The following is a 15,291-nucleotide window of genomic DNA, read 5'->3' as shown; positions in this document are numbered from 1 at the left end:
TTGGGGCAATTCCCAGCGGAATTCGGGGCGGCTTTGGAGCCCTTTTAGGACAATTCCCGGCACTTTTGGGGCGATTCCCGGCAGTTTTAGGACAATTCCCGGCACTTTTGGGGCGATTCCCGACAGTTTTAGGACAATTCCCGGCAGTTTTGGGGCGATTCCCGACAGTTTTGGGGCGATTCCCGGCAGTTTTGGGGCGGGTTTCGGGTGATTTCCAGCAGGTTTGGGGCGCTTTTGGGGCGGTTCCAGGTGGGTTCAGGGCGCTTTGGGATTTTCCAGAAGTTTTGGGGCAGTTTGGGGACAATTCCCGGCAGGTTTTGGGCGCTTTTGGGTTTCTCAGAGGGTTCGGGGCGGTTCCCGGAGGTTTTGGGACGATTCCCCTCAGGTTTGGGGCGGTCCCCGGCGCTTTTGGGTTTCCCAGCGGTTTGGGGGCGGTTCCGCTCAGGTTTGGGGCGGGTTTTAGGGCGGGTTTAGGGCGGTTCCAGGCGGGCTTTAGGGCGGTTCCCGTGAGGTTTGGGGCGGGTTTTGGGGCGGTTCGGGGCGGGTTTAGGGCGGTTCGGGGGCGGGGTTTGGGGGCGGGGTTTGGGGCGGTTTTGGGGCGGGTTTAGGGCGGTTAGGGACGGTTCTGGGGCGGGTTTTAGGGCGGTTTGGGGCGGGGTTTTAGGGCGGTTTAGGGCAGGTTTAGGGCAGGTTTAGGGCGGTTCGGGGCAGTTTTAGGGCGGTGTTTAGGGCGGGTTTAAGGGAGGTTCGGGGCAGTTTTAGGGCGGTGTTTAGGGCGGGTTTAAGGGCGGTTCGGGGCGGGTTTAGGGCGGGTTTAGGGCGGTGTTTAGGGCGGTGTTTAGGGCGGGTTTAAGGCGGGTTTAGGGCGGTTCGGGGCAGGTTTAGGGCGGTTCGGGGCAGTTTTAGGGCGGTGTTTAGGGCAGGTTTAGGGCGGTGTTTAGGGCGGGTTTAGGGCGGGTTTAGGGCGGTTCGGGGCAGGTTTAGGGCGGTGTTTAGGGCGGGTTTAGGGCGGGTTTAGGGCGGTGTTTAGGGCGATTCGGGGCAGTTTTAGGGCAGGTTTAGGGCGGGTTTAGGGCGGGTTTAGGGCGGTTCGGGGCGGGTTTAGGGCGGGTTTAGGGCGGTGTTTAGGGCGGTGTTTAGGGCAGGTTTAGGGCGGTGTTTAGGGCGGGTTTAGGGCGGGTTTAGGGCGGTTCGGGGCAGGTTTAGGGCGGTGTTTAGGGCGGGTTTAGGGCGGGTTTAGGGCGGGCTCAGGGCACGCAGCGGGCCGATGGCGGAGGCGGCGCAGGGCCGGGTCCAGGCCGCGGTGGAGAGCGCGGTGCAGGGGCTGGAGCGGGAGCGGATCCGCGCCATGCAGGTACCGGGCACGGCGGGGAGGGGTCTGGGGGCGTCCCGGGGCTGCGGCTGCAACCCCCCCACCCCCCACCCCACATCGCCACCACACACGTGCGTGCCCCGGGCAGCGCCGGGACCGGCCCTGGGACCCCCCCCAATTCACTGAGACCCCCCCCAGTTCACTGAGACCCCCCCCCAGAACAACCCTGAGCCCTCCCAGTTCACTGGGACCCCCCCCCAATTCACTGAGACCGCCCAAAAACAATCCTGAGCCCTCCCAATTCACTGAGACCCCCCCAAAACCAACCCTGAGTCCCCCCAATTCACTGGGACCCCCCAATTCACTAAGCCCCCCCAGAACAACCCTGAGCCCCCCCCAATTCACTGGGACCCCCCAAAAACAATCCTGAGCTCCCCCAATTCACTGGGACCCCCCCCCAGAACGACCCTGGGACCTCCCCCAAGAACAACCCTGAGCCCCCCCCAATTCACTGGGACCCCCCCCAATTCACTGAGCCCCCCCAGAACAACCCTGAGCCCCCCCCAATTCACTGGGACCCCCCCCAATTCACTGAGCCCCCCCCCCAGAACAACCCTGGAACCCTCCCCCAATTCACTGAGAGCCCCCCCAGAACAACCTTGAGCCCCCCCAATCCCTGCACCCTCCCAGGGCACGTCCTGGATCCCCTAAATACACCCTGTGCCCCCCCCAGGGCACCCCCCGTGCCCCCCAGATACACCCCGTGCCCCCCAACATTCCCGGTGTCCCCAACACCCCCCGTGCCCCCCCGTGCTTAGGGCACACCCAGCTCCTCCCGGGTGCCCCCCACTGACCCCTTGCCCCCCGTGTCCCCCAGATGACCCCCCCCGCCCCACCATGGCCCTGGGGGTGCCCCCACTGACACCCCCACCGTGTCCCCCCAGGCCGACCCTCCCTCCCCACCGGGTCCCCAGGGTGTCCCCAGGGTGTCCCCAGGGTGTCCCCTTATTCCCAGGAATCCCCCAGGGTGCCCCCCACTGACCCCCAGGGTGCCCCACTGACCCCCAGGTCCCCAGGGTGTCCCCTTATTCCCAGGAATCCCCCAGGGTGCCCCCCACTGACCCCCAGGGTGCCCCACTGACCCCCAGGTCCCCAGGGTGTCCCCTTATTCCCAGGAATCCCCCAGGGTGCCCCACTGACCCCCAGGTCCCCAGGGTGTCCCCTTATTCCCAGGAATCCCCCAGGGTGCCCCCCACTGACCCCCAGGTCCCCAGGGTGCCCCTCTGAGCCCCGGTGTCCCCAGGCTGTCCCCATCAACCGCCACGTGCCCAGGGCACCCCCCATTAACCGTGGTGTCCCCAGGGTGCCCCCCATTAACTCCCAGTGTCCCCAGGGTGCCCTCTCTGACCCCAGCGTCCCCAGGGTGCCCCCGGGTGCCGGTGTGACCCTGTCCCCACAGTGTCCCCAGGGTGCTCCAGTGTCCCCCGGGTCCCCGTGTGACCCCCATGCCCGCTGTGTTCCCGGTGTGCCCGCGGTGTGACCCCCGGGTGCCGCTGTGACCCCCGTGCCCGTAGTGTCCCCTGGGTGCCCCCGGTGTGACCCCCGTGCCCACGGTGTCCCCTGGGTGCCCCCAGTGTTTCCCCGGTGTGCCTGCGGTGTCCCCTGGGTGCCAGTTGTGTCCCCTGGGTGCCCGTGTGACCCCCATGCCCACGGTGTCCCCTGGGTGCCGGTGTGCCCCCAGTGTTTCCCCAGTGTGCCCACGGTGTACCCCGGGTCCCCGTGTGACCCCCGTGCCCGCAGTGTCCCCGGTGTGCCCCCAGTGTGCCCCCGGTGCCCGCAGTGTCCCCCGGGTGCCGGTGTGCCCCCGGTGTGCCCCCAGTGTGCCCCTGGTGCCCGCGGTGTCCCCGGTGCCCGCAGTGTCCCCCGGGTGCTGGTGTGCCCCCGGTGTGCCCCCGGTGTGCCCCTAGTGTGCCCCTGGTGCCCACGGTGTCCCCGGTGCCCGCAGTGTCCCCCGGGTGCCGGTGTGCCCCCGGTGTGCCCCCGGTGTGACCCCCGTGCCCCCCCAGGGGACGATGTTCCGGTGCAGCGCGCGGTGCTGCGAGGACGCGGCGGCCTCGATGCAGGAGGTGCAGCGCTGCATCGAGCGCTGCCACGCGCCCCTGGCACGCGCCCAGGCCATCGTCACCGCCGAGCTCGAGCACTTCCAGGTGAGGACGGGCACCGGGACCCCCCGGGAAAACCCGGAATGCCCCAAATCTCTACAATTCCCACTGCCCGTTCTGTGCCCCCCAGTGCGTTCCCTGTGGCCCCCCTAAATACACCCTGGGCCCCCCTAAATACACCCTGTGCCCCCCAACATCCCCTGTGCCCCCCAATCCATCCCCTGTGCCCCCCACAGACACCCCTTGTGCCCCTCACCTCCAGTCCCCCCACTGACCCCGCTGTCCCCCCACTGACCCCACTGACCCTGCTGTCCCCCTGCTGACCCTGCTGACCCCCCAGTCCCCCCACTGACCCCCCAGTCCCCCTGCTGACCCCACTGACCCCGCTGTCCCCTGCTGTTCCCCCCCTGACACCCCAGTCCCCCCGCTGTCCCCCGCTGACCCTCCAGTCCCCCCGCTGACCCCCCAGTCCCCCTGCTGACCCCACTGACCCTGCTGTCCCCCGCTGACCCCACTGTCCCCCCTGCTGTCCCCTGCTGTCCCCCCCGACCCCACTGACTCCCCCAGTCCCCCACTGACCCTGCTGACTCCCCCAGTCCCCCTGCTGACCCCACTGACCCTGCTGACCCCCACTGACCCCACTGTCCCCCCTGCTGTCCCCTGCTGTCCCCTCCACTGACCCCGCTGTCCCCCTGCTGACTCCCCCAGTCCCCCGCTGACCCTGCTGACCCCCACTGACCCCACTGTCCCCCCTGCTGTCCCCTGCTGTCCCCCCCGACCCCACTGACTCCCCCAGTCCCCCACTGACCCCGCTGACCCTGCTGACCCCCACTGACCCCACTGACCCCACTGTCCCCCCTGCTGTCCCCCCCTGACCCCACTGACTCCCCCAGTCCCCCGCTGACCCTGCTGACCCCCACTGACCCCACTGACCCCGCTGTCCCCCCCACTGACCCCGCTGTCCCCCCCTGACCCCACTGACTCCCCCAGTCCCCCGCTGACCCCGCTGGCCCCGCTGTCCCCAGGACCGGCTGAGCCGCTGCTCGCTGCAGTGCTCGGACCAGGCCAAGGACGCGCTGGAGTCGGGGGGCTCGGAGCCGCGCGTGCGGGGCCAGCTGGACGCGTGCCTGGCCACCTGCGGGGACCAGCACCTGCGCCTCGTGCCCGCCATGGCCAAGAAGATGCGGGACGGGCTGGCGGCCATCGAGCAGTGACAGCGCGGCACCCCCGGGCACCCGCGCGCTCAGGAAAGGCGAGGGGCACCTGCCAGCGACCGCGGGGGATGGGGGGGATGGGGGGCTCTAAGGGGGTGATGGGGGGCGCTGGGGGGTGATGGGGGGCACTGGGAAGGTGATGGGGGGCACTGGGGGGTGATGGGGGGCACTGGAGGGGGAATGGGGTTGGTGCTGAGGGGATGCTGCAGGTGATGGGGGGCACTGGGAAGGTGATGGGGAGCCCTAAGGGGGTGATGGGGGGCACTGGGGGTGATGGGGTTGGTGATGGGGACACTGCAGGTGATGGGGGGCACTGGGAAGGTGATGGGGGGCCCTAAGGGGGTGATGGGGGGCACTGGGGGTGATGGGGTGGGTAATGGGGACACTGCAGGTGATGGGGGGCACTGGGAAGGTGATGGGGAGCCCTAAGGGGGTGATGGGGGGCACTGGGGGTGATGGGGTTGGTGATGGGGACACTGCAGGTGATGGGGGGCACTGGGAAGGTGATGAGGGGCACTGGGAGGTGATGGGGGCACTGGGGGGTGATGGGGGGCACTGGAGGGGATGCTGCAGGTGATGGGGGGCACTGGGGGGGATGGGGGCACAGTGGGGGGAGCCCCTGTGGGGTGACGCAGGTGTGGGGTGACCCAGGTGTGGGGTGACCCAGGTGTGTGCTGTGCAAGGCTTGGGCTGTCCCCGGGCGTGTGCAAGGGACAGGGGCAGCCCCTGTGCGTGTGCAGTGCACGCGGTGACCCTGCGCGTGTGCAGGGCGGGCGCGCGGTCCCCAGGCCGTGCACACCTACACACACGTGGACACACACGCACGGACAGACGGACACACGTGTGGACAGACGGACACACATGCACAGACACGCACGCGCTCACTCGCACACGTGCTCACTCGCACCGCACACCATGGCCGCCATGTCGCTGTACCTCCCCGTGTAGCCGCGCACTCCCCCACCGCCCCCTGCTCTGCCCTCTTACCGCCCCGCTACATTCCCCTCCGCTGCGCCGCTACTCGGGTGAATGCGGTAGCGCCCCGCGGGCCATCATTGGCTGCCGTTGGCCGGCGCGGGGAGACGCACGGCGCGCTGACGTCAGAGCGCGGCGCGCGGCAGAGACGGGCCGGGGGCTGTGGGCGCCATGAGCAAAGCGCACCCGCCCGAGCTGAAAAAGTGGGTCTGGGGGCGCCGGGCCGGGGCCGGGGCTGGGCCGGGGGGCGAGGGGAGCTGGGGAGGGTGTGGCGGGGAGCGGGAACCGAAACGGCGCGATCCGCCGCCTGCCGGTGTCCCGGCGTGCACCGCGGGCCCGGTGTCATGGCGGCGGCGGGGGGGGGACGAGGGGCTCGCCCCGGTGTCATGAGGGGGTGACGGGTGGGGGTCTCTGGCCCCGTCCCCCCCTTCCCGCCGGTGCTGACCCGGTGCCATCTCGTTGCAGGTTCATGGACAAGAAGCTGTCGTGTGAGTGCTGGAGCTGATCCCACCCCGCTCCCCCTCGCGGTGCCCGGCGACCCCCGCCCGCCCTGAGCCCCCTCACGGCCCCCGCTGTTGGGAACCCGCCCCGCGCCCCCCAACAACGCCCGGTTTGGGGGATCCTCCCCAGCCGCGCTTCCCCCTCATGGCCCCCGCTGTTGGGGACTCCTCCTCAGCCCCCCGCCCGGTTTTGGGGACCCCCGGGCACCCCTCACGGTGCTCAGGGAGGGGTCCCGGCCGCTGAGGCTGGTGCTCAGAACAGCCCGCCTGGAGCAGGTCCTGACTGACTTCAGGCCTCACAAGCTATTAATTAAAATGAAAATAATTAATTAAAACAATCCGTTCATTTAAGCCGTAGTTCGTTAATTTAACTTATAATACTTTTATAATACAAAACTTCACTCTTTGCCCCCTTTCCTTACCCCATCCATGGGCTGTGCTTAATCCTTTCCATTCACCCTCCCCGCGGGTCCCGCTCCTTCCACGCTGCAGTTTTGGGGGGAAACGGTCCCGTTTTGGGAATTGCCACCCCTAAGAGCCCGCATTCCCCGCAGTGAAGCTGAACGGCGGCCGGCACGTCCAGGGCATCCTGCGGGGCTTCGACCCCTTCATGAACCTGGTCATCGACGAGTGCGTGGAGATGGCGCCGGGCGGGCAGCAGAACAACATCGGCATGGTGGTGAGCGCCACTGGGAGCACTGGGAGCCACTGGTGGGGCCGCCGTGGGCGGAATGAGCGGGACAGGTTTGGGATGTGTCAGCGGGGACTTCAGCAGAGCTTTGGGTGCTTCTCCTTCCCAGAGAGGTGAAGGCTTGGCTGGAAACACCTGGATGGAGGTGTGGAGGGAGGGACACAGGGAGGGATGGATGGATGGATGGAGGGAGGGAGGGAGGGATGGACACGGGTGGATGGAGGGAGGGAGGGATGGACAGATGAACACAGGGATGGATGGATGGACAGATGGACACAGGGATGGATGGATGGAGGGAGGGAGGGAGGGAGGGATGGATGGACATGGGTGGATGGAGGGAGGGAGGGATGGATGGAGGGAGGGAGGGATGGACAGATGAACACAGGGATGGATGGATGGATGGATGGACACACAGATGGATGATGGATGGATGGACAGACACACGGATGGATGATGGATGGACGGACACAGGGATGGATGATGGATGGACGGACACAGGGATGGATGATGGATGGACGGACACAGGGATGGATGATGGATGGATGGACACAGGGATGGATGGATGGATGGATGGATGGATGGATGGATGGATGGATGGATGGATGGATGGATGGACGGACACAGGGATGGATGGATGGATGGATGGATGGATGGATGGATGGATGGATGGATGGATGGATGGATGGACGGACGGACACAGGGATGGATGATGGATAGAGGGATGGACACAGGGATGGAGGGATGGATGATGGATGGATGGACAGACCCAAGGATTGGTGGGGATGGGGCCAAATCCAACTGGGGCCAGGCATCAGTGATGTCCCCGTGGATCAGGATTGGATCCAGTCCTGTGTAATATCTTCATCAATGATTTGGGCGAGGGGATTAAGGGCACCCTCTGTGAATTTACAGATGGCACCATGGTGGGAGGGATGTGGATTGTCTGGAAAAGGGGCTGGAGCCCCAGGAGTGGCTGAGGGAGCTGGGAAAAGGGGCTGGAGCCCCAGGAGCAGCTCAGGGAGCTGGGAAAGGGGCTCAGGCTGGAGCAAAGGGGGATCAGGGGGGACCTTGTGGCTCTGCACAAGTCCCTGACAGGAGGGGGCAGCCGGGGGGGTCGGGCTCTGCTGCCAGGGAACAGGGACAGGAGGAGAGGGAACGGCCTCAGGCTGGGCCAGGGGAGGCTCAGGGTGGACACCAGCAGGAATTTCTCCATGGAAAGGGTGGTCTGGCCTTGGCAGGGGCTGCCCAGGGAGGTTTGGAGTGCCCATCCCTGGAGGTGTCCCAGGAACTCCTGGAGGTGGCACTCAGGGCTCTGGGCTGGGGACAAGGTTGGACTCGATGATCCCAAGGGCTTTTCCACACTCAAGGATTCTGGGATTCTGTAATCCTTGGGGATTCAAGGTTAAAATCAACCCATTTTCATCCTTGTGGGGGAATTCCAGCCGGTTTTCCAAGGATCAGTGCTTTGGGGAAATAAAACTGGAAGGAAAGAACCCTGAGATGGGAGGTAACAACTCTCAACTTGCCCCTTCCAGGTGATCCGAGGGAACAGCATCATCATGCTGGAAGCTTTGGAACGAGTATAAAACCCTGGAGAACCTCAAATCCCAACCCACCGGTTCCGTTCCCTCGTCCAAGACGCCGCCCACAAGTGTACAATTATTTTGTTGTTAATTAAATTTTGTAATGGTTGACCTAACTCAAGCCTTTCTTGCATCAGTTTTTGGCAGCTGGGTGTTAATTCCACTCCAAATCCTGGGAAATCTCCTGGGAAAACTTTGAGGCGGCTGAATTTATTGAAGCGGGTGTTAAATTTGTGTTCTTTTGGGTGGTTTTCTCCTTAAAAAGCACTCAGGTCATTAAATTCTTTATTAACTCCTTCACACCTCTACACAGCGACAGATACCGGCGGTTTTTCCTCTTTCCCACCCATTTTGGCAGCTCCCAGCGCTCCATTCCCCCCCATCCTTAGGCTACAGTGAAGTTTGGGAAGCAAACAAAGCCCCCATTTCCACCCTGAGGAGTAATTCCTTTGGAAAAGTTGGGGCAGAGGGCTGGAGAGGCAGGGAGTCGATATTCCCAGCTGGAGAGGGCATGGGATGGGCGTGGCTTCACAGAGATCCCCAGCTGCAGGGCACTTTTGGGGTGAATAGGGAACTTTGAACCAATTCCCCAATCTCAGACAGGCATGAATGGAGGGTTTGGAGGAAAACTGGGAGGAATTTGCTTGAGGAAGATGTCCTGGCTTACTTGGGAACGCTTCACTGCTGTCCTGCTCCCGCCTGAGTTGGGCAAACGGCTTCCAAGTGGCACCAGGGGAGGTTGAGATGAGATAACGGGGTGTCATGGAAGGGTTGTCCAGCCGAGGTCAGTGGTGGAGTCACCATCTCTGGAAGTGTCCGAACAACGCACGGACGCGGCACTTGAGGACATCGTTAATGGTGAACGTGGTTGGGTTGATGGTTGGACTTGAAGGTCTTGATGATCTTGAAGGTCTTGAAGATCTTCCAACCTTAAGGATCCCATGATCTTTCAAAACACCTCCTTGGAGGGGCAAAGCACAGAGTTCATTAATGTTAATTATGGCGTCTTGAAGATCTTGAAGGTCTTGAAGATCCTGAAGGTCTTGATGATCTTGAAGATCTTGAAGATCTTCCAACCTTGAGGATCCCATGATCCTATGAAACACCTCCTTGGAGGGGCAAAGTATGGAGATGGTATGGAGTTCATTGGTGTTAATTACGGTATCTTGATGGTCTTGAAGGTCTTGAAGATCCTGAAGGTCTTGATGATCTTGAAGATCTTCCAACCTTAAGGATCCTATGATCCTACAAAACACCTTCTTGGAGGGGTGAAGTATGGAGTTCATTAGTATTAATTACGGCATCCTGATGGTCTTGAAGGTCTTGAAGATCTTGAAGGTCTTGATGATCTTGAAGATCTTCCAACCTTAAGGATCCCATGATCCTATGAAACATCTCCTTGGAGAGGTGAAGTATGGAGTTTGTTAGTGTTAATTACGGAATCTTGATGGTCTTGAAGGTCTTGATCATCTTGAAGGTCTTGATTGTCTTGATGTTCTTCCAGATCTTGATGATCTTGAAGATCTTCCAACCTTGAGGATCCCATGATCCTATGAAACACCTCCTTGGAGGGGCAAAGTATGGAGATGGTATGGAGTTCATTGGTGTTAATTACGGCATCTTGATGGTCTTGAAGGTCTTGATCTTGAAGGTCTTGACCATCTTGAAGGTCTTGACAATCTTGAAGGTCTTGACAATCTTGAAGGTCTTCCAACCTTAAGGATCCCACGATCCTACAGAACACCTCTTCAGAGGGGTGAAGCACAGAGTTCATTAGTGTTAATTAAGCCCCGGGAGGGGTCTCAGAGCTCTGTTTTGAGCTTCTCGTGCAGGTCCTCCTGGTCGATGCTGGCGCTGTGGCCGTGCCAGCGGTGGAAGGCGAGCAGGGCGGCGTTGCGGGCGGAGATGGCGCTCATCTCCATGGCGCTGGCCGCGCGCTCCAGCCCGTTCAGGTAGTACAGCTGCTCGTGCAGGATGATGGGAGGGCACTTCTCGGGAGGCCTGTACTGGGGATACGCCAACCACGGCTTCACCTTCACCGAGTCGTACGAGGAGAAGAGCAAACTGAGCTGCTCCTTGGTGAGCACTTCCTTGGAAAACACCTTCCAGACGGCCGACTGTAAGGGCAGCTTCCCGCCCACGCCGGTGTCCCCCACGGGGGAAACCACGCCCAGGCTGTTGATGAACAGTTTGGGGTTGTCCGTGGTGAAAATGGCCCCGAAGTGAAAGGCCTGGGGGTCCCGGTAGCCGAAGAAAGAGGTGTTCAAGCGCCCGTGCACCAAGGTGGTGACGGTCTGGTGGTAGGGATTTGGGAATTCTGGGATGGGAGGGTCGAAGTTGCGGAAGGTGATGTTGGCCATCCTGCGGCCGAGCGGGGCCGCGATGATGACGATGTCGTAGGTGTCCCCTGTCAGCCCCGAGGAGGTGTTGTAGGTGACCTGGTACAGCTTCACCGGGTCCCCTGCGGAGAACAGCTAGGTTATCCTGATCCGGGGTGGGAGGGAATCCCGACTGTCCCTGGCATTTCAAAATGCCACCGCGTTTGGGTTTATAGACTTGTACAGCTGCGTTCTGAGCCCTCTTTTCATGGAATCCTGGAATGGCTTGGATTGGAAGGGACCTTAAAGCCCATCCAATGCCACCCCTGCCATGGGCAGGGATACCTCCCACTGTCCCCAGGCTGCTCCAAGCCCTGTCCAGCCTGGCCTTGGGCACTTCCAGGGATCCCAGCTTCTCTGGGAATTCCATCCCAGCCCCTCCCCACCCTCCCAGGGAGGAATTTTCATTTTGAAACCCTAAGGGGCCGAGGTTGGCCTCCAGCATCACCGTTCCCCTCCCCACTGAAGGGAATTCCAACCCCACTCACCGCCAGGCCTCTGTCTGATTTTCGGCTCTATGGACACGACTGTTCCCGGGATAACCTCGGCCTTGGAGGAGTAGATGAGGCCGGAGCACACGAGTTTGTTCCCCCCTTTCACAGACCAAAGGCCTGACTGCACCCCAGCCAGGGACACAGCACCTGCAAGGAAACCACCACTGTCAGAGCAAGGAAACACTGGAAAAACTGGAAAATTAGGGGGATAAATCCCAAAACACTCACCTACAAAGCCATTGATGGTGACCCCTTGCCCGTAATTCACCCTCATGGCCGGACAAACGACCTCGTTGATGAATTTCTGGGAGAAGCCCGCTTTCTGCATGGCCTCGTCGATGGTCTGGTTGAGCAGCCGGGTGAAGTCGTTGCCTCCCAGGGCGTGGAGCAGGCGCTCGTTGCTGCTGAAGGCGTAGTCGTGCATCTGGTACCGGTAGATCCTTTAATTGCACACAAGAAATTGTCTCTGTTAATGAGCTCTGGGGCCCTGGAAGCTGCAGGGGATCTCATGGCGTGGCTTTGTGGGAGCTGCAGGACAAGGGCCTGGAGGGACAGGACAAAGAGGGGAGGTTTAGGTTGGATATTGGGGAGTTTTGTGAGGATGGTGAGGTCCTGGCACAGTTTTCCCAGAGAAGCTGGGGCTGTCCCATCCCTGGAAGTGTCCAAGGCCAGGCTGGACAGGGCTTGGAGCAACCTGGGATAGTGGAAGGTGTCCCTGGCCATGGAATGAGGTGTTTTTAATGGCCTTTCCCACTTTTTCCCCCTCAGGACCCCAGCCCACCTCATGAACTTGTCCAGGATGTCCTCCACCCACATGGACATGCGCAGGGGGTTGAGGCCGTAGTGCCAGAGCAGCTTGAGGAGGTTGATGAAGGACCAGCTGCTCTCCTCAAACACAAATTCCTCCCCGTTGTAAACACCGGCGAGGCTGCCCTGGGCTGAGGCGACCGAGAGGCCTTTGGGAAAAGGATGGAAAAAGGTAATTCAGGGAAAGGCAGAGCTATTCCAACTCAGTTTTAACTTCCTGAGACATCCTGGCTTCATGCTGATAAGGGTGAGTGATTGAAGATTGGAGTCCCAAGGCATGGAAAATGGAATTAGCCCTTGACCAGGAGCCAGGGAATGATTGGAAGTGACTTTTGGACCTTTATGATGCCCTTAGTGGGTCACCTGTGGGGAGGGGGGGACCATTCCCATTGGGATGTAGGTTTCCTTTGCCTGGAGTGGGGCTGGGATAGCACAGGGGGCATGGGGGAGGTGATGGGGGGCTACCTGGGAAAGGAAAGTGGCCTGTGGGGGAGGGATTTTGGAGAAAGGTGATTACTAGGGAAGTACATGGGGGGAATATTGGGAGAAAAAGGGGGGGGGCTACTGGGGAAGGATATGAGGAGAATATTGGGAGAAGAAAGGGGGGCTATTGGGGAAGGATATGGGGAGAATATTGGGAGAAGAAGGGGGGGCTATTGGGGAAGGATATGGGGGTTACTGGGGAAGAAGCGAGACTACTGGATAAGGATATGAGGCCTACTGGGGATGGATAAGGGGCTACCAAGCCTTGTTCTTTCAAGGGATATCCCCCAGCAGAGTGGGACCCAGAACACCCCAGGGGGATAATTTTGGGACGGAAGGATAACTTTGGGGCTCGGGGACACCGGTATGGGGGGTCCCTGCTCACCCAGCTCCTTGACAAAGTGCTTCATGTGCAGGTTAAGGGGGTGGATCACGGACCCCCCTGCCTCGTAGGTGGCCCCCTCCACGTCCAGCGTGTTCAGCCGGCCGCCCACCACCGCCTTCTCCAGCACGTGCAGCTGCACGCTGCGGCCGAACTTCTGCCGGAGGAAATACGCGGCGGCCGAGCCGCCGATGCCGCCCCCCACCACGGCTGGGAGAAGCGGGCCCGGTCACCTTCACACCCCCAGGGGCCCCGATCCTCACGGATCCCCCCACGGGACCCCCACTTCACACCCCCCACCCCTCACAGATCCCTGCACGACAGATCCCCTCAAGGGACCCCCCCTCAAAGATCCCTCATGGTCCCCCCAGCCCGATCCCCTCAAGAGATCCCCTTTCGTGTCCCCCGCCCCTCACAGATCCCCTCATGGCCCCCCCTGACCTCCAGGGACCTTGAGGGGTCCCTTCATCGCACCTTCCTCACAGATCCCCTCAAAGGATTCCCCTCACACCCCCCGACCCTCTCAGACCCCTCACGGGGTCCCCCCACTTCAGATCCCTCGAGGGACACCCCCTCACACTCCCTGCCCCTCATAGATCCCCTCACGGGCCTCCCATGACGAAGCCCCTCAAGGTCCCTTGAATTATTCTCCCCTCACACCTTCCTCACGAATCCCCTCAAAGGATCCCTCTCGCACCCCCCGCCCCTCACAGATCCCCTCAGTCTCCCCCCCCAGATCCTTTCAAGGGACCCCCCCCCGCCATACCCCCTCCGCCAGACCCCTTTAAGAGATTCCCCCCTCACAGATCTTTCACAGACCCCTCAAAGAGTCCCCCTCTCGCCCCCCACCCCCTCCCTGACACCCGCCCTCCCTCACACAACCCCCCCAGCTCCCCTCCTCTCACCCCGTGCCCCTCACGCCTCCCCTCACACCCCCACGTCCTTAACCCCTCTCTCCCGCGCCGCACCGATCCTGCCGGGCCCATCGCGGAGGCTCAGGGCGGGCGGGCAGAGCGCGGCGAGCAGCAGCAGCAGCAGCAGGAGCCGGCGGAGGCCCGGCATGGCGCCTGCCGAGGGCAGAGGGCGATGGGCGGGCTGGGAGAGCTGCCCGGGCAGGCAGCGGGCGGCGGGAACATCAGGGGCACGGGGAGCGGCTCTCCCGTGCGCGCCGCTGGTGTAGTGGTATCATGCAAGATTCCCATTCTTGCGACCCGGGTTCGATTCCCGGGCGGCGCAGAAATCTTTTGTACGTCCCTTTGAATTCTTCTGTCCTGAATTCCAAAGTCCTTTCTTTTACTTCCCTTTGAATTTTTTTTTTCCAATGCCTTCCTTTTACTTCCTTTGATTTACTTTCTTCACTTTAACTCCTTTATTTTAATTTCCCCGCCCCTGTGGAAGGCACCCCCTTTCTCGGTGCCCACACGTACTTTCTCACCCTGCTTTTAATCCCTTTACTTTTAATCCCTTTACTTCTAATTCTTTCAACTCCTTCGTTTCAAATTCCTTTAGTCTCAACCCTTTTGTTTTAAACTCCTTTATTTTTAGTTACCTTATTTTAACTTTTTTATTTTTATCACCCCCCCCCCAAGGCCTCTATTCCTGGTGCCCACATGAATCTTTTCATCCTGCTTTTAAACCCTTCACTTTTGATTCTTTCATTTCTAATCCCTTTAATTAATTAATTTTAATTCATTTATTTTTAATTACTTTATTTTAGCTCCTTTACTTTTAGTCCCTGTATTTTATAAACTTTATTTTTATTTCCCCACCCCGGTGCCCCGTTCCCAATGCCCACACGTCCCTTTTCACCCCGACTTTACTTTCAATTCTTTCATTTACAATCCTGTAATTTTACACTCCTCCATTTTAAACTCCTCTATTTTAACTCCTTTAACTCCTTTATTCTAACTCCCTTTATTTCTATTTCCCAGCCCTGCTGCCCCCATTCCCAGCACCCCACATGTCCCTGACTCCCATACCCCTTTCCACCGCGGTTTTAACCCTTTTACTTTTAGGTATTTTCTTTTTAATGCCTCAATTTTAAATTCCTTTCAACACCTTTATTTTCACCCCTTTATTGTCATTTCCCCGCGCTGATACCCCCGTGCCCGCCAGCGCCTTTTCACCCCGCTTTTAAGCGCTTTTCTTTTAACCCTTTCACTTTGAAGCCTTTTCCTTCTCACCCCTTCATTTCTCACCCCTTTACGTTTAACGCCTTGATTTTAAATCAATTTTCACCACTTTCCTCGCCTCACGGCCGCGCATGCGCGGAGCGGCCGCGGCGGGCGGGCCGCGCGTCCCCGCGCCGTT

At 60.7% G+C, this 15,291-nt stretch overlaps 3 protein-coding genes and 1 non-coding gene across 4 annotated transcripts; 3 read left to right on the top strand and 1 right to left on the bottom strand.

The window, feature by feature from the left end:
- Window positions 1-1,246: 1,246 nt before the first annotated feature.
- On the top strand, window positions 1,247-4,688 carry FAM136A (family with sequence similarity 136 member A). The gene is made up of 3 exons (XM_069035690.1): window positions 1,247-1,354; window positions 3,379-3,519; window positions 4,500-4,688. The coding sequence occupies exons 1-3, from the start codon at window positions 1,268-1,270 to the stop codon at window positions 4,686-4,688; spliced, it is 417 nt and encodes a 138-aa protein (XP_068891791.1). The 5' UTR covers window positions 1,247-1,267.
- Window positions 4,689-5,566: 878 nt separating this feature from the next.
- Window positions 5,567-8,553, top strand: SNRPG (small nuclear ribonucleoprotein polypeptide G). Its single transcript, XM_069035691.1, has 4 exons — window positions 5,567-5,866; window positions 6,129-6,151; window positions 6,718-6,842; window positions 8,390-8,553. Exons 1-4 carry the CDS (start codon window positions 5,835-5,837, stop codon window positions 8,438-8,440), a joined length of 231 nt encoding a protein of 76 aa, XP_068891792.1. The 5' UTR covers window positions 5,567-5,834; the 3' UTR covers window positions 8,441-8,553.
- Window positions 8,554-8,705: 152 nt separating this feature from the next.
- Window positions 8,706-14,047, bottom strand: PCYOX1 (prenylcysteine oxidase 1). The gene is made up of 6 exons (XM_069035683.1): window positions 13,950-14,047; window positions 12,985-13,191; window positions 12,091-12,265; window positions 11,538-11,749; window positions 11,304-11,456; window positions 8,706-10,898 (listed from the first exon to the last, which is right to left on the bottom strand). Exons 1-6 carry the CDS (start codon window positions 14,041-14,043, stop codon window positions 10,240-10,242), a joined length of 1,500 nt encoding a protein of 499 aa, XP_068891784.1. The 5' UTR covers window positions 14,044-14,047; the 3' UTR covers window positions 8,706-10,239.
- Window positions 14,048-14,146: 99 nt separating this feature from the next.
- TRNAG-CCC (transfer RNA glycine (anticodon CCC)) lies at window positions 14,147-14,217 on the top strand. Its single transcript has one exon. It is a non-coding gene; the product is annotated as a tRNA-Gly (tRNA).
- Window positions 14,218-15,291: the final 1,074 nt, after the last annotated feature.

The sequence above is a fragment of the Aphelocoma coerulescens genome, chromosome 22 (genome assembly GCF_041296385.1).
Source record: "Aphelocoma coerulescens isolate FSJ_1873_10779 chromosome 22, UR_Acoe_1.0, whole genome shotgun sequence".
In the NCBI taxonomy this organism is placed as follows: Eukaryota; Metazoa; Chordata; class Aves; order Passeriformes; family Corvidae; genus Aphelocoma; species Aphelocoma coerulescens.
Note: the sequence above shows the minus strand (reverse complement) of the source record. Positions and strands in the feature narration are given on the sequence as shown.